The sequence below is a fragment of the Carettochelys insculpta genome, chromosome 3, assembly GCF_033958435.1.
Source record: "Carettochelys insculpta isolate YL-2023 chromosome 3, ASM3395843v1, whole genome shotgun sequence".
NCBI lineage: Eukaryota > Metazoa > Chordata > Testudines > Carettochelyidae > Carettochelys > Carettochelys insculpta.
Genome location: NC_134139.1, coordinates 68,488,443 through 68,507,562, shown reverse-complemented (window position 1 = coordinate 68,507,562; position 19,120 = coordinate 68,488,443). Strand labels below are relative to the sequence as shown.

At 37.1% G+C, this 19,120-nt stretch overlaps 1 protein-coding gene across 7 annotated transcripts in view; it reads right to left on the bottom strand.

Moving 5' to 3' along the window:
- The window catches only part of CEP170 (centrosomal protein 170), a 183,480-nt gene that overhangs the window by 72,576 nt on the left and 91,784 nt on the right, over positions 1-19,120 (bottom strand). For 6 of the 7 annotated variants that reach the window (XM_074990081.1, XM_074990082.1, XM_074990083.1 and 3 more), the window contains exons 7-9: positions 17,949-18,083; positions 10,256-10,732; positions 3,268-3,899 (exon numbers count right to left, since the gene is read on the bottom strand). In XM_074990081.1, the coding sequence (XP_074846182.1) occupies positions 3,268-3,899; positions 10,256-10,732; positions 17,949-18,083 (1,244 nt within the window). The remainder of the gene's footprint in view (positions 1-3,267; positions 3,900-10,255; positions 10,733-17,948; positions 18,084-19,120) is intronic. The other variant, XM_074990088.1, reaches the window with a different exon arrangement.

Here is a 19,120-nt window from a genome sequence, read left to right as displayed (position 1 = left end):
TTTGTCAGATGCAGGTCATGAAACAGGCACTTGTGGTCATGAGCCACTTTTGACAGCATGAGATAATGTATGAGAGAGAGTGGGAGAAATCCTAATGTCCTGCACATAAAGACATAAAATGGGCCTCTGTTTAAAATTTTATATAAAGGATATCTTTAATTACGTTGAATGCTTGTATGGAGACAGAGCCATTACTGAACTCAACTCAAATATTCTCTTGCTGAAACTGATAAATTGCAGAGCAGTAGACATTCCAGGTCTAAATAACTACAGACGAGGACAATTCCACTTACTACTGACTTTTCAGTGTGAGGAAAAACTAATAGAAATGTAAGTAATTTTTGAACTGGTACAGAGGAAGTCTAGCTTTTGTTTCTACTCGTTTAAAAAAAGGAAAAAAACAATCCAACCTGTGCTACTAGGACTAAATAAAACAGTGTCACAAGTGCCAATAAGACAGTTACATAACAACTGCTTGAAGTACACACCGTACATAAGAAGTTTAAGCAAGCTAATAAAATAAATATAAAACAAAAATAATTAACAAAATACAGAAGTCTATGTTGTTGCCTTACACAAGGTCTACACGAAATCACTTTTTAGAAACATACATGGCTGAAACAGAATGATTTTAAAGTGGATATGGCCAGGCATTCCCAGCTTGCTTATAAACATCTCAGAGAGCTGAAACAATCCACATGGACACCGCAGAAGCCCTATGTCTTTTTTTTTTTTTTAAATTTTTACAGAGATAGCAAATTTAAACTACAAAACATAGAATAAGTAAGAGAGACCTTACTGAAATAACTATGTTTGACAAACGTAGTTTCTCCAAATTATTTCCATTGTATCCCATATTCCTTATACACAATTTCAATGGGTTTTATGTAAAAACCTATAAATTAAAACCTTAAGAGCCTCAGAATTGGGAAATTACAGCTGTCACTCTTTGAAGCCTTCAACATGCTTGACTTTTTGGGCATTAGGAGCAAAGTATCTCAAAATGTAGATAATGGAATGCACACAAATATGATGGTTTAAAAAGTACTTTGTAGTATATCTAAATTTGAAGTCTTTGAAGTCCAAAACAGTTGATCTGTAAGCAAGACTAAGTCTTCTTTCAGAGTGCAAATGTTGGAATTTGATTTTCTGAAAACAAATTTCTAACTGGGAAAAGGCAGAAAATGTCAGAAATAATTCTTGCTCTTATACTGTGCTATAGAAAAAGTATCTGTTTAGCAGAAGATGCGCACCTACTTCAGGAGATCTTCGATGCCTTGGTTAGGAAGAAAAAGAATCCAAAGGGGAAGTAGAAACTTTCCACTCTGGTTTCAAAGATTTCTGAGTGCATACCAACAAAACAGATCTCTCCCTCTAATTGGAGCCAGTTCACAGGATGATGGGAAGCAGACACTCAAGCCCCTCACTTTTTGGGACCCATGGTGGCCATCCCAGCTGTCCTATGGATGGAAGATGAGGGATGCTTACCTGGGGCTGAGGAGTTGTGTATAGTGACAGCTTCAGCAGCAAGAGCAGGGGATAGATCATCTTACCCAAGACACTCACCATGAGGGCGTCGGGAGTGGCAGCCTGCTCTGCCACCCTCACAGCGCCTAGCTCCTCCACAGCAGGCCAGCAGGGGGGTGGAGTGAAGCAGGCTGCCACTTCCCCATTGCCATATAGTGAGTGGGGCAGGGGAGGTGACTCCCTGCTGCTGCTACACCCCTAGCTCTAGGTAATTCCCCTGCCCCATTGCTGGGGAGAGAAAGGGAAGGGGGTGGAGTAAGGGGATGGAAGGGCCTGCGGCATCAAGGGAGTTGCCCTGCACCTCACACCTGGGGCACTGGTGGGGGGGTTACCCAAAGCCCCACCCCCACCTCCAGACAGCCCTGAGTAGAGCAATTATCCTCTATATGAGACTTAGTACTTACAAGTCTCAATTTTAAAAATATTTTTTGAAGTCTCAATTCATGTGCAATTTCTAATTTTTTAAATTGTGGCTTGGAGCACCTTTTTTAAAAATTTTATTTCTTTATCAAGATTTCTCCTTTTTTTTCCTTTCCCTATCTGGTTTACAGGCCACTTGCTCTGAGTTAAATTCAGTGCTGGAGACAGAAAAGTCTATGTTCAATAATTCATAAAAGTCTGTGACCACTAACACAAAATAAGTATACCCTGCTCTTTACTATATTAACCAAAAATAGAGTAATATTTCATTAAATCACTATGTAAAATATAAAGGATAAAACAGCCCAAACTGATCCACCCATTGACCATATCAACATTTCCCCGTAAAATCAAATATTTTGTTTCATCTGTTTCTTTGTATTTTTCTGTTTTTCATTAGCCAGAATTGTTAGCTATGTCTCTATTGGAATCTGAAAAAAGGCTTTAAACATGAAGAACTAAAATGACTATCATGTATTTTTTTGGAACAAATAAGCCATAAATTATCAGCATTTTTATGTATAGCTGTGGGTCTAAACTGGAGACAGTGTCCTACAGAAAATAAATTTCCTTAAGAAGACCATTTAGGAAAGCAGAGAATTGATGAAGTTTTGGTTTAAAAGTGACTAGCCAAATGTTTACAGTCCGCTAATCCTATATTTGTAACTGCAGCTCAAACCCTTATTATAAAGCTGAAGTTATCTTGACAGCTAAACTGCTGTCTCCCACAAGAGGCTCCTAGAACCATGCAATCAATCATCGTGTGAGTACGCTGTTTCATGGAGCTTGACACGTGTTGAAGTTTATGGCAAGTTACCTCAATAAAAGCTATCCACTGAACATACCAATTTCACAATTCTGGAAAACATGAGGTAGTATTTTGATCTGTTCACATGACTTTATTTTTGTCACAACAGTAATTAATGTATGGAAAACCAGGAGGAGACCTAGGTTTTTAAAACAGATCATCCAAATTTGTTATCTTTACTAAAAAAAGAGCATTTATAAAATGCTGCTCTGTAAGTCACACACTGCGGGCAGACTGAAACAGTAGGATTTAACAGTTTTTAAAACTGTGTTAAAGAATGAGTAGTAAATAAAGAATAATAGCAATATCAAGAATGATCTGGAACTTTTAGGCAACACACTGTAAATCTTTTTAAGCCTACTGCCATACTTTAAAATACTAAAGTCTACTTTAAGGACCTGTATCTCATTACCATTATAGCATCCTGATAATTTCAGTACATCACATCGATTTCCCATCAGATACATAGTGCATTTCAGTTTTAATAGTGGCATTTATTTTACATTTCCTACCTTGTCAATCATTTTACGTGCTTCCAGTTCCTCAGAATTGGGATTTTCCAACTCAATAGTGTAAGTACCTTTGTCACTTTGGTCATCATCATTGTCCTTTTCTGTAGCAGCAGAAACAAGTTGGCTTTTTAACTTCCTATCCATTTCCTGGTTCTGGCTTGGTCTCTGCCCAAGGCTTCCCGAACTTTTTAATAATGTAGTTTGTAAGAAAGGTAATGCAGCAGAGGATACTTCTGATTTTTGTTTTAATAGATTTGCATGAACACCATGTGCTACTCTGCTAGTCTGTAAAGGCAAAGAAACCCCTTTGCTGTCTCCAGATGTCTTCACTTTTTCCATTTTCGCATGAGGTGCTGAAGGAGTTTCTGAGCAAAGAGCTCCCACGTTCTGAGAAAAGGAATAAGATCGTCTTTTTCGAGGATGGTCTTCATCAAAAAACTCAATCATAAAGGCAGTCTGACTTATAGTAGCCTGCTCTTCATGCTTTTCTGTAGTGTGGCCTTTCTGGTATGACTTTTTTTGTTCGGTATGTTGAGGCCTTAAATGCTCATCAAGAGTTGCTCTCTTACTGTAATGCCTGCGTGCACCAATATTTTCTGAATCACTTTGTGTTCCATCATCGTGTTTATTCCCTTCAAATAAATCAAAAAATATATATTACTACAAAATAAAAATATCACAAGGAAAGGAGTGAGCAAATAAAATGTACATGGAAATTATATTTGTTCTTCTGTTGGAAACTGGATGTCCTTCTGTAACAGGCTCTGCAAACCTTCTGCAGCTACAACTGATGCATTCAGATTGCTACCAAACAATGGAGTCTTTTAAAGCTGGTCAGTGACACAGATGCATTTGAATTACCTTTTTCAAATCTGTAATATTTAATCAATGGTTTACAGAATCAGATAATATTATACCAGCTGTACCAGATCGTGATCTCATTACACCACCAAGCCACCCAGTCAAATTCAGTTAATGTACTTAGCTGGCTGATTACAAATGAGTCTTACACAAAAGAAAACTTCATTTTGAAAAAGCTCCAGGGAAGGTTAAGGGGTGTGGAATACAGTTACATAATTATTCCATGTTATTGGGAAATACCTGTTGAGAGCTACAGATATGAACCATGGGCTATAAATATTTTCAGAATAACTTTCCATCTAATTATTGTTGTTTCCAGAAAAGTGCAGCTAGTTAACCACAGCACCAATCCTTTATGATACTCTAACACAAGTCACCAGTCACTCCTGACATTATCAGCTAAAGAGCCAGCAGTGTGTAAAATATCACTTTAGTAAGACACTCTGAGATTTATAGCTAAAGTTCACGGTGTAAGAACTTACTATATAAAAGAAATTTAAGTGAAAGGAACTACATAACAAATTTTAAAAACATATTTGTAAGACTGGATGTGACTACAATAAGCCAAACTTACTACAAGGCAATCTGGTGTGAAATGAAACTATCCAAATACTGTAGAATAAAGTTGCTATTCTCTCTAAAAATTTTCTGGATTTTTTTTTTCTTTTAGCCATAAGGTGTTTTTTAAAAATACACTGTAATTTATTTTTGTCTAAATGCCAGCTATTCATGTTGTTGGTTACTACAATGTTGACTTTTCCTCTAGGTCTCTCAGCATGTTTGCATTGATGCTTAGATTGGAAGCTCCATGAGTCAGTAACCGTATTGATATGTCTCTTGTACGGTATCAAACACACTGTTAGTGCTAAACCAATTAAAATAATTATAACCGATACCGGAAAACTAAAACAGTAATTATAAAATTTAAATTTAAAATTAAGCTATTTTGCGTAATACAAAGATTATGAAGTGTTTATGTTTTGTTTCCTTTACCAGTTAGATAATAATATGAAACAGTTACCCAACTAGCAGTTTTGATAATTTACAGTACAGGAAAATAGAAGTTAATTTTCCACAGTTAATTTGGAATTTCTGGTACTCTGTTTAGCCACGATTGGAGCATTGCAAAGGTAATATTACAAAGTTAATAGAATAACTACAGCACTTATCTACCAATCAGACATCAATTAGCTCAGGTGTGGGCAATAAGTGGTTCACAGGTTGGACACAGTTCACCAGGGTTACCACTTCCTGCAGTTCCCACTGGCAAACCAGTCAGTGGAAGCTGTGAACAGCCATACCCGCAAATGCACGCGTAAATAGTGTCTGGTGGCCTGCCAGGGACTAACATGCATCTTGCTCACAGGCTGCTTATTGCCCTCCCTAAGTTAGACTTTGTCTATACTACAAGGTGTTGTTGCCAAAAAACCGACATTTGGTGACAAAACAGTCAAAAGTGTACATACTGCAATGCTATTGTTGTTGTGGAATATGCCCTGGTTCGCCAACAAAACTTTCACGCCACCAAGACACTTTTTCCTTTTTCGCTCCCTTTATAGTCAGCAAAGGGACAATGTAGACAGAACTGGCTTCTGTCAGTATTTCACAATACCTGCCCTCATTGCTCTGCTCAGTGTTTTGATCTCTACTGCCCTGCAGGCATGTGCCCTTCCCCTACCAAAAGTCAGGGAAGTTTCTGGCAGCTGAGTGAGCTGCTCCCTTTGGGGAACAAAGAGCAAATAACTGGATTGCTCCTGTTTTCTTGTACTAGGAATACAGCCACAGGCAGACTACTACTGCAGCAGGAGAGGACAGACTGCAGTGCTGCTTTGACATTCTTTAGCACAAAGAGCTCATGGAGTTACTTGGGATGCCACTCCCAGAAATTGAGGAGACTGTGAGAGAACTTGGAGGGAATCCCAAGCTGTGCAGTAATCAGCTCTATCTTTCCACAACACTGCTCTGTAGGATGCATACCTACAGTGCACTGATCACATTGTCTATGATGTGTCAGCAGACGGAAAAAGTGTGAACACGATGTCGATTTCTGTTTTGTTGATATTTAGGTGTCCCCATACGTTTTGTTGACTAAATTTGATAGTGTAGGCCTTCCCCCTAGAATCTTTGCCCCCTCCTCTGCTTAAGGATAAAAATACAATAAATATCTACTAAAAATAAAAGTTGGGATTACCAAGTAGGGATGTGGAAGAAGCTTGGAACTGTGGTAAAATTTTATGATTTATCCTAACATAGTATTTATACACAACGAGTTTAAAAGGTGGACTTTTGCATCAGAACTTCCACATGGCTTGTTTCTTATTACTGGGGGTTATAATCTTGACATGACAATTTACTATCACAACTAACTTAGTTAAAGCCCCATGAAGAAGGAGCCACCTTTTTTATTGTGTTTGCACAGTGAAGAACCCAGGGGGATGCTGGTTTAAAATTGGGGATCCTAGATACTATCACAGTACAACAGTAGTAACACTGCCATAAAAAACTTATAGGTCAATATTGTGACTCATGATTTCACTACAGGCTTACTTAAGAGAAGAGAGACAGGGCAAAGAATCCAGTATGTTAAAAAGCTTCCCTCTATGCTCACAGAGTCAAACTTTGAGAGTGCTTGTAGGTATTCCCTCATGAAGGGGGAAGTGCAAGAGACCGGCTGTGATACAGCAGATCACACATCGCATGATCCAAACACTTACAGTAAATGTGTTTGTAACAAACTTCTTCAAATTTGTGCTGCCAAAAATGGGATGCATATGCATGCCCAGACAATAGGTCTTCCTACTTGTCATGCTAGTATGTTTGATGTTATAGAGAACCCAACAGAACCCGTCATAAACAGCAAAGCAGTAACTGTGATGTTATGTACTACAAACCTTGCAGTAATACTATTTTTTCCACAATCAGCACTGTGATATTGCTGTTTCTAAGACGGGTATGAAAATGCCAGTTTTCAAAGCAATTTTTTCATCAATAAGAAAAGAACATTTACTTATTCCCTACTGAGGCGTAGATGTACAAATCTGTAGCTTCACAAATAACAAGTAGTCCAGTAGCACCTTAGAGACTAATTAGGTCATGACCTTTTGTGGGTAAAACCCACTTGTTCAGATGAAAAATGGCACCTTTCTTTGGCTACGTTTACACTATGAGATAAATTAAAAATGTATATCAATTTTCTATTTCTGGAATTTAGAAGTTCAATTTTGACCATCCTCACTTCACACTGTGCTCCCCACAAAGTTGAGTCATTGCTGCCACATACACATTCGTTAACATGGACTGCTGCAGTAGTGCATTGTGGGAAGCTATCCCACAGTTCCCTCATCCCCACAGCATTCTGGGTATGCTTGCTGGTCTTGACATCATCTTTCCCCATTCCACGTTCATCATTTCCCTCCCAATCCCTGAAAATATGTTGATCCCTGGAAGTAATGCAGAAGACAGTCAAAATCAGAAGAAAGGCTTTTTAGTTTCTCCATACATTACATTGCCAACACGGGTGCAGCGAATGTATTTTCAACTGAACATACACTGTTGATTGCATGCATGTGATCCCTGAAAATAATTCAGGGGCCTCAAATGCTTTTTAATTTGAGAGGAATGTAGGAAGAAAGAATTTTTTGTTTCCCCGTTCATTATGTTGTTAATGGAAAGGGCATTTGGCTTTCCAGAGCACTATAAAGCTTCCGTGCAACCACTGCGTTCTCAACTGGCCTTCCACTGAGTATCCCACCTCCCATCATTGCAGAAATGTGATCCCTGAAAATAATGCAGGGGTCCAGAATGTTTCTTACATTGTGAATAATGTAGGAAGAAAGAATTTTTGGTTTCCCATATACTACATTGGTGTTTTGGAGACTCTTAATGCGGAGTCCTGAACTGTTTTTTAAAGTGAGAAGAAAGAGTACAGAAAAGTGCAGGAAAAAAGAATTTTTGGTTTCCCCCAGCAGCAGCAACCCCAGGTATGGGCCAAGGTGGGGAGTCCACTGGATGACCAGTTGAAGTGGTCCTCCTCTGGCAGCAGCAGCAAGCCCCTTAGCCGCTGGTGGACATTTTTCCCCGGCGGCGGCGGCAGCAAGTCCTTTAGTTGCCAGAGAAGACTTCTTCCTGGCAGCAGCAGCAGCAAGCCCAGGTGTGGGCCAAGGGCAGGGGGTGTCAGTGGATGACCAGTTGAGTTGTTCCTTCCCCAGTGTCAGCAACAAGCCCTTCAGCCACCAGGGAGATTTTTTTTTTCCCCCAGCAGCAGCAAGCCCAGGCATTGGCCAACGTGTGGGGGGGTGGGGGGGGTGTTGGTCAGTGGATGACCAGTTGAGTTGTTCCTTCTCCGGCAGCAGCAGCAGCAGCAAGTAATTTAGCCACTGGGAGAGACTTCCCCAGGGCGGCAGCAAAGCCCCCAGTATCTTAACCACCGAGGGAGATTTCCAAGCCCAGACTTTCTTTCCCATGCGACTGGCAGCTTTATCAGAACCAAATGGTGGGCACATCCTTTTACTGGCTTGGGGCTACCCACATGATGTGGTTGAGCATGGGAAAGACCCAGACTATGTGGTGCCTGTGGCGGAAGGAAGGTGGTTTGCACACAAATGGCAACCGCTGAGAAGAAGTTTCTCGGCATGTTACGCAAGCATGACCCCCAGCACAGCCTTGTTGACACATGGTACCATGTATCAGGGGCTGGCAGCACGCAGCAGAAAAAATTAGCAAGTGTACAGACAGAAGCGTGAACTCCCTGCAGGGACTATTAGAATGTGTGGATGCACGCACACTGCTAACAGCACAGAAGGAAAGAAGCCATTGCTCAGGCTGTCATACTAACAAGAGCCCACAGGGTAGCTGCTCCTGCTTGGAAATTCACGCTCTTCCTGTTACTAGAGAGCAGCGGTCAGAGCGGAGCACTCAGAGGGGCATTATGGTTACATACGGGATACCCCTGGAGGCAAATAAATTCACTTTTAAGACATGGTGCTCCCACACTTGCACCCAAAATTGAGCTAATGATCTTTACAGTGAAGACAGTTGTGGTAAAATCAAACTAAATGAAATAAATTCAATTTTATCTCAGAGTGTAGATGCAGCCTCTCTTTTCATTATTCATCTGAAGAAGAGGGTCTTATCCACAAAGCATCATGACCTAATACATTTGTTAATCTCTAAAATGCTAAAGGACTGCTTGTTATTAATCCCTACTGAGTGAACAGAACAGTATATTTATGCTGCAAAGATAAGTAAGTAAGTATCTGCAGTTAAGCTATCAGGATTTTTAATAAATAAATAAATAAATAAATAAATAAATGTAGACTGTTAACTATTTGGTATTCAAACTTTTCAGAAAGAAAACTGGATATCAGAGAGCATGAATTCTTAAGAGGAAAAAAAAATTCTGGTTAATGAAATTCCCACATTATTCCTTTCAAAATCCCACCACATAATTAAGTGTCATTGATCTGTGGTCTGCACTAAATCAACATTTGAAATCAACTAGAATTTTGGGTGACAAATATTTCTGTAAATATTTTAATGACATTTTATTACACTACATTTTGGTTTACATCAGAGTATGGACTTAAAATTGAATTCACTGTTTCAGATAGGTAAGGCAAATAGAGTATCTTTGCATGCTAAATATCTAGCCATTAATGTGCATCTTTAGCTCTCAAGAATGTGACTGTAGCAAAAAGATTTGCTGAATATATCAAAAAATGTTTGTTGATGAAATGACTGCAGAAACACATTTAAAGTTATGACTTGTGATTCTCAAGAGTAAGTCTATTTTTGTAAATAAATGAATATATAGTCTTATAAACTGTGTAACATTCATCCAAGGCTTTTTTTTTTTCCTTGAAAGAGCAAGCTTTTGGAGCATATGAAGCCTTCAATTGTGCAATAACAGAAATACACTCAGTATACTTACTGAAGATCCATTACAATTATTTCTTTTTACTTTTTTAAAGACTCCATCTTCTAAAGAAATTCAATATCCCACTCTCCTGTGCAGGCTCAGAGTAACAATGATTTCAAATGACTCCACAAGGCTCCAGGGATGCACCCATGACCTCTGTGAAAGACCGAAGCCTTAGGAAATTAGTATTGCTGAAATTATTCACTTTACCTTTCAGCCTCTTCAAGTAAACTGGAACATCACTCTTAATACTTTTTGTATCTTCTTCTGTTGCTTCCCATATCATTCTAGGGGGATTGTTCTGTGCTAGCCAATCAGCTACTTTGCTCTCAGCAGCCATCATCACAGTTTGAAGCCCAGGAAGATCCTGACTACCAGGCAAAGACTTCTTCGGCTTGTGTCGTTGATCTGAAGTGAATTTTGTCACATGATCTTTGATAGTTACTTTTCCTGGAGTGGTGTCATCAAATTCAATGGTAAATGAGGCATGCCCTGCACCTGCTGCATGGGACGTTTGGGTGTCTTTTGTTGGGATTTCATGAATAGTGCTCTCCGCTATATGTGAAGGTTGCTGGAAATCTTTTGTAGGAATTTCAAAGTAACTTGGCTCCCTACAGAAAGGATAAAGTTCTTCTTCATTTGCCGCTGAAGATTTCTCCTCAACTTGCTTGTCATCTGTGCTGCATCCTATCAAGAAAAATAAAAAACAGATTTCACAATAATGGGGAACTTCAGGTCTTCAAGGAATTTCAGAATTCCCATAAGGGACACTTGAGTAATTCCTGGAAAACAGCACAAATTTGTGCAGAAGACTGAACAATGTACTTCTGGAACCATAAGCTGGTTTTGCTACAGGAAAATGTCACTGAAGAGAGGACAGCTATGACTTTAAGCATGTCAAAATGGCATGAAGTTGTTAGAATTTTTCAAAGAATTTGTACTCCAACAAATTTTTGGATGATCGAATGAGAAACAGATTAATAGCAAGCTAGAAAATAGTCCAGAAATCATAAGAGCTAATAGCATGAAAAAATATTGCTATTCAATGCTACCTGGAAATCATCAATAAGCAACTGACTAGATTTATGGAACAGGTGTCCTCAATTAGAAGGGGGTGGTATGACTTCACTTCCTAAGATCTACAGTTGGAATGATTTTTCTTAGCAAGACTGTGAGAAAAAATAATTCAAACATGAATGCAGGATAAAAATCCACTCCCATGTGAAAGTCAAAACAAAGAACAAGAACAGGCATACATTTTCTATATTTTTACATAAGATGAAACCACGAATTATAAACTAAACTCTTAATGATACATGACCCCATTTCACTGAACACAATTTATAAGGCACAGAAAAAGCAGATTAGAAACTACATCAGTGAAAAGAATGCCGAAATGTAATGCTTTTGAATGGAGCAAAGAAAACAGCACAAGTGGGAGGGAGCAGGGGGAAATGAGAAATGAATGTTCCACTGCACATCCTAAATGAATGTTAAAGTTGTCATGGGGCTGCTAGCAAAGCAATCAGTATCTTTTTAGGAAATTAGCTTTTACATGCATTTGGCAAAAGAAATATACTAGCCAAAGTATCTGATGTAAAGATGCACAGTAAGCAACAGATATTCCTTTAAAGGTTAATAGCAGCAAGCCAGACTCAAAATGGCATAAATCAGATGGCTCTCACACTTCAGACATAATTCATATTGAGATTTGTAGAAAAGGATTTTAGAATATAGAATGCAGTACTAAAAATCCTACAAAAATGTCACCATGTGGCTGAAAATACCCAAATTGTATCCACGTAAGTTAGTTACATTTACACCTAAAAAGTCTTTTGTTTAACTTATAAAGGTATGTACAAATGAAATGTAAATATTTCTTGCTATTCTTTAGGAAAGATAAGCTTTTTGAGAAGCTGTGATTTATTTTCAGCATCATGTGTCTATGGAAAAAAATAAAAAGATGATGAAACCACTGAAAGTAGGTTGAGTGATTTGACCCTGGATATACGAACTATGTCGAGAACAACATAATGGTTGGAAAAGTTCAAGAATGAACAATATCAAGGAGGAACGAGAGTACATACTTCCTTCCTTTCATCTCAATTTTGGAATCTAACAAAATCAAATCTTTTAACGTAATTGTATGGCTTTTACTAAATTGCTTTCTTCAGTAAGTAGCTTTCTGCAGTACATTTTTGTACTAGTTTAAGAGTGTAAACTTGATCAGAACAATATCTCGATAAGAACTATTTCTTATAGCAACTGAGGTCATTAAATAGTCTGAAAATATAATGGAATACATAAAATGTGATTTTAATATTTGAGACAGACTCAATCCATTTCAAATTTAATTATCCCAAAGAATATCTGAAAGAATTTAGATAAAGAAAAAAGGTATGATGAATTTTTTTTTTAAATTCAAAATTTTCCCATAAGCCAACAAAAGTTCTCTCATAAAACAGACGATTTTTAAATAAGCACAAAACCAATTAAATGAAATATACTAGCTAAAAGCAGAACCTTCAAACTACAGCATTTGCAATCTTGTAAGATTTTCAATGATTAAACACAAGAAACAAGACGTAATACAGTTCTAATCTTCTACGTTCCACTGGAGTATAAACAAAAATAAAAAGAAATTAAAATAAAAAGTTTGATGTTGAGGCAGATCTCCTTTTGGGGAAAGCTCCAACTATGTTATCTTTTTTAAATTAAATTATTGGTATTATTAGATTTGTAGAGATCAAAAGGAAAGAGTCTGAAAAAAAACTTCACCTTTGCCATCATAATCAGGTAAATGTACATAGTATTGACAGGTAACTACATAAATGTTTAACACCAAAGTGGTTCATCACAACAGTTTCTACATAAAACTACATTTGGGAATGGATAAAAATGTATCATGGCGGTGGAGTGGGCTGGGGAGAGGACAGCACCTTGTTGGCATAGGAAGTAGAGGAAAAGACAGAAGAAAGAAGCAATATCCTGGGTTTGCACCAGATGAGCACAAAAGAGAAAGTGGTTGGTTCTTAGCATTGAAGAGCTATGTGAATAAGGTTGGATAGTGTGAGAAACTGAGGCTGAAGTTAACATGAATTTCAAGTGCTGTGATCCCAGACTGGGAAAGTCTATCTTGGGAAGTAGGACCTGAACATGCATGAGACGTGAAGGAGGATTGCGAGCAGTGGTGTAGGACAGAGAAGCAAGAGCTGAAGGCAAGTTTTTTGGAAGCAGAAGGTAGAGGAAAAAGGGGTGTAAATAGAGGGCTTCTACCCTGCACAGTTCTGAACATACGAAATCAGGCTGAAATCTGGGAGGCAAACAGAGAAGCAAATAGCTTTGCAGCTGCCATAGGGATATTGTGTGATTGCAAATGGAATTATGAGAATTGGGAGCAGAGGTGGTCTGTGTGATCAGGGTTAGGCAGAAAAGGTTTCCATGAGACACTTGCGTCACTAAGCAGTCGTGCACTCTATAGAACAGTTTGGCCTAATACTTTCTCTCATTTGAAAATAAATGGATTCAGACAACGATTTTGAACTCAAAACTTCCACAAAAAAGTGGCAAAACTCAAATTGTGCCATCATAGGCACCAAGTTTTACAATTGTACTATTTTTTGTTTGTTTTTAGTTTAGTTTTTTGAAACACTTGCAAATAATCATGGAGCACCAGATCTGTATTTGTCCTGGAGGACAAGAACGCATGCACACATACTCATTGTAATTCAATGGAATTAATCTACTAGCCTGAAGGCCTGGAGATTCTTTAATGTACTAGTACTGCATTTCTGAAAAACATGTAACAGTTCTAGGACATTATTTCCACAATATTCAGGTTATTTGTTATTTAAAAATATTCTCCCCCCGCCTTTTTTTTTTTTTTTGCAAGATTTGATTTGATATGCTTTTCCATGCTCTATTCACTACTCAAAAGCATGAACTGATATTGCACAGATTTTTCAAAAAAAAGTATTTCAACAAAAGTGGAACAAAGAAAAAGTTCTGCAATTATTGTCCTTTTTTCAATTTAGCAGACTCCAACTGGACAAAATAATCTTACATTTATAAATAAACCAGTAGCTTTTCAATGTTCTCTTTTAATTGTCAAAGTCAATCCAAAAAAACAAGGAGAAGTCCCGTGGCACCTTATAGACTAACAGGTTTATTGGCGCAGAAGCTTTCGTAGGCAAAGACCACTTTTTCAGATGCATACAAAGTCAATCCATCACTCCTGACACTAATGTTAGAACGGATAAATCTGAAAGCATAAACCAGATCAGAAGAGCAGGCTTATAGGCCAATAAAATAATCCCAGATTCTTGAAATGTCCTTTCAGACACTATTTGAAAAATAAAATGTAACAATTTTTCAGAGACATATTAGGACTTAATTGAATCCCATTCAGAGCTGTCCGAAGGATGCTGCTACACCGGATTCAGGGAAGTAGGTCTGAAGTGACTGAGAAAATAAAATTTCTGTTTTCTGTGTGTGGGATCTTAAAGTTCTAGATGTTTGTAATTTGAATGCTTTAAGGGTAAGGAACAAAACATTCACCAGTATAGGTTTCACAGTTTGTTTGGTGGAACTAAGGATTTTTCTTGCTCACTGCTCTTGCAGCAATTTTGTTCACTTAAGTCTGTTGACTATAGAGCCTTTGGTCACAAGATTAATTTGATTCTTTATAACAAGTACTAACACTTCAATTTTAAAAAAATAAGGTATTTGATAAACATTTTTACTTAATCTCTTTTACAATGATTCTGTTTGGAGCAGGTACCTTCATGATTAAATAATGAAAGAAAAACTACTTCAAAGATAACATGGAAATATGTCACATAGTGAGATGATGGGCATTCACCAGCAAGGCTCCATGACCTAATTTTTTTTTAATAATCTTGCATCAAAATTTCATCTAAACTCATCATTCTTCAATTTGTAAATTACCACAACTGGGCATTATAAAGCAAAGCCTTCAGATTTTTATTCATTACTGAAGTTCTTCTCGAGCACAGACTAACTTTCTTTTTCCTTCCTTCCTACTGCTAAGGCAGGTTTTGAACAGTTGGTTTAATTAGAGACTGTCTTCTCTTTTCTGATTTTCTTAGAATTACAGGACAGCATTGCAGAAGCTACTCCCCCTCTCCCACAAAGTGCTTTTACAGTTATGAAGAAAGCAGTTCTAATGTATGAATAAAATAAAACAAATTTCACAGCATTCTGGAGTACTGTCATGACTGGGGTGTGATCTTCAGAAATCACCCAAAGAGTGGTTTTATTTCAGAACAACTTTCAGAGCTTTATTTATTTACTTAATTAAAAAACCCAATCCCACATAAATATTACAACAAAAATTACATATTTTTTCTTTAGAAAATGAAGCATCAAACTAACAAAAATGGATACATAAAAAATTTCAAATCCTACTTAAAATTGTTTTAACATACTACATTTTATGGCATGTTTACTATGGTGCAAACAATGCCATAAATGTTGTCATATAACCAGGTGACCAAAAAGGAAGTGCCTGGAAGAGAAAGAAGGAAAGATGGCAGAGAGAAAGATTTCATCACTTGTGTTTTAAGATCCCCCAATATTCAAAAGCCAGAAGGACCACCACCCTATCAGTATGACTGTACACTTCAAATTTTAAACGGGTGCCCCAAATAGATGGAGAATGTAGGCACTCATCACAGAGCTGTGATGCTGAAGCTCACTTCTTTCTACTTGCCTTCACAGACAGGAACTGACTTTTTTTCTTTACCCAGCCCCACAACTCATGCATCTTTCCCTACAGTGATGGGAATGGACACAGAATCATATATGACAGCTGTTAGCCATGAGTTTCTTTTTGGAAGGCAGTCAGTGATGACTTTGTTATGAGAACAAAGAACCTGAATAAAATTGTACCAGACTAAAGCCCCACAGAGTTCCCTTGGTAAGGAACTGAGGCCCAGCAGTGAAAACACTGAACAAATGGTATCATCAGAGAAAGGGTTCCCCCCACCCCTAACCCCCTTAAATCAACATGAAGTGCAGGATGGTGAACCTCGAAGTGAGTTATGTAGTTGTGTTATCTCAGACAAGTACTCACAAAACTCTTTCCATAAAACCATCATGCATTTTATTTATCTAACATACAATATGAAGTTTCTGTAGTGAAGTTTTGTAAGAGTCACGCAAGTTATTGTATCTCTTTTCACATCTATGCCTGCAAAAGTAGGTGTGTCTTAGTCCAACTGTTCAAACTTAAAAACAGCCATGAACACCTCAGAAGTTTTTATCCATAAAATAGTCATCACTTTAAAAGAAATCTTTGAAGGCCTTCATCCAGTGTCTACCCACTAACCCAAATCTCCAAGTATTTATCTGGGATTGCTCAGGGTGAGAGCTTAATTCCATTAGAACATGGAAATTCAACAATGCCAAAGTCTCACACAGTCACAAAAGGTGTTAAGATACTGAATCTTATGTTAGTTACATTTTCAAGTTATTTTTTGTTATTTTAAGATACTTTTACTGCTTGTCCCAATTGCTCTATGGTAGCATTCATGGAGACTAAAAAAGATGATATAACAGGAGGAAGGACACAAAAATAATCCCAATTAAAAACACCCTTAAGCACACCACACTCATCTGAAGTAAGCCTCCCAAAGCAGTGGATTTGCTTTGATTTAAATACAATTTGTGGGTGCTCAGCACTGTCCAAAGTGAGTCCACTTTTATTTAAACGCCATTAGGATGGATTTAGGATCATAACTGTAGGTACCCAAGTTAGTAAGTTTCGGCCATATACTTGACACAAACGCAAACTAATTTTTAACAGGATGACTAGTAGAAACAGAAAGTTTTACGTATACATACTATGTATGAATCAGTACAAGCAAACTTTCCCCATAAATATGGAATAACAATAATGCTGACAAAACATTAAGCAATTACAGTAGGACAAAATGCAGCCAGAAGCACTCTTGTACTGCAGGTATCCACACATCAAAACAAAACAAAACAAAAAACAAAAACACACTTATTTTCACAGTAAGATACATTAATTTGGAGACAGTGTCAATGAAAATGCTTAATTTTAATTACACCAAATGACACACAGTTTAGAAGAATGACTTTATTCTGTATATCTATTAGTAAACTACTGTACTGTGTGCAAAATGATCTAGGTAACAAGCTCTGATGAGTTTATTGTATGGTCTGTTTCCTCCAAGACTACAACTCAGAAAAAATACAGTTCTGTTATTATTATTGAATTATTATTTACTAACTTTTTTTACAAGACAAACTTATCCTAGCTTTTATTAATGAATAACTGTTAGCAATCTAGAAATCTGGATGATTAACAAAATCTCATTTACTATAACTTGGATTAAATGTATGTTTGACATTTCATGGAATTAAATAATTAAATCTGTATCTGGAGTCTGTACTTAACAGAGTGAAGCTGAGAAATTTAAGCAGTCAGTCTCCAACATATATATACATTCTTTTAATTCATTTTAGCACAACTTTATCAAATATTTGGAGAACAACTCTTCCTACCCTACTGTATCATTAACGGGTGTTTTTGCCACTGGATTTCAATAGGGCCAAGATTTCAGCCACAGAATCCAACAAGATGAAAAACTTTGGCATACCTAACTGTCATAAAACAGTGACAACAATAGAAGGTCAATAGAGAAAGGCAACTCTACAGCATAAAGTTCAGATATTACTGAAGCAATAGTATTTATCAGTGATGAAACAACAAAAAATGATAAATTAGTAATTAATTATTGAGAAATAGTTATTTTTTCTTATATACATTTGTGGGGGTCTCACATTTTATGAGCTACTTACTCACTAAAGAGCAAGAAAGATACTACAAACTGAAATGTTTTCTGAAAAGTCTCACCTGAAGCTCCTGTTTCATGCATTTTTTCTTCATGTTTGTCATCTTGGTTACAACCATTTTCTTCATCAGCCTCATCCTCACCCCACCAGGATGGCTGGCCATACAAAGGTGTACCACGAGGCATGGCAGAAAGATCTATAAAATATTCCAAAGCCAAAGAAATTACTTTACCTTCTACTTTACATAAGATATTTAGATACAAGTGGTAAGAGCAACTTTCATGGATCTTGTCTGTTGAAAGTTAAAATAATTTGATTTCTTGTGTTTCCTCATATACAAAACCTATTTAAATGACCTGCATGCTAAATATAAAAGCTTACTAATGAACTGACCAAAATTGCTTGGTTAGGCATTTATGCAAACACAAGTGACTTACATCTTGCTGCTAACACATAGTATTTTTAAATATTATTTTCTGCTTTCATTTAAACAACAAATCATCTCACTATCAGCAATGATCAAAAACTACTGCTACCAGCTCTGTGAAATGATTATTTTACCCACACTGACCTTTCACTGTGGAAATCTGATCAAATTTTGAAATGCTGCCAAGGTTTCAAATAGATGAGTTACTAAATAACACCAAAATGTACAGACAAACATACAACTCTTAGTTCACCTATGCTATTTTTAAAGCTATATTTAACTGAAAAAGAAATGTAGTTATCAGCTCCCTCCCTTCTCTCCCAATTTCATTATTTACTTATACTATATACAGTCAAGTATCTGAATAGGAAAGGGTTAAAAAAAGAAATTAGATATGGAAGTTATTCCACCTCCATGACTATACAGGCAGTTGTGCTCTGACTTGCTCTCCATATTAACATCAGTTCACATTTCTCAAAACAATATTGTACCCTCCCAAGATTTAGCTATTTTAATATTGCACAGATGTTCTAACTGAATATATCTTAACTTATTTCAAAGCGTTTTCCATTACCAGAAACCTCAGTGACTGGGTATATATGCTCTTAATTGTAAAACCTGCTGTTTCCTTTTCTGAATCCCCAAATTGCTACCATTTTATCAGACATTTTTGTTGGTATTGTATTGCATATTTTGACAATATTTGGAAATAAAGACTTTGTGAACTTCAGCTTTGTCATCAAATATTTGCTTATTCAACAGTTTTCAAAGGGTTCTTTTTCACCCACAAATAAATGGATAGCTGC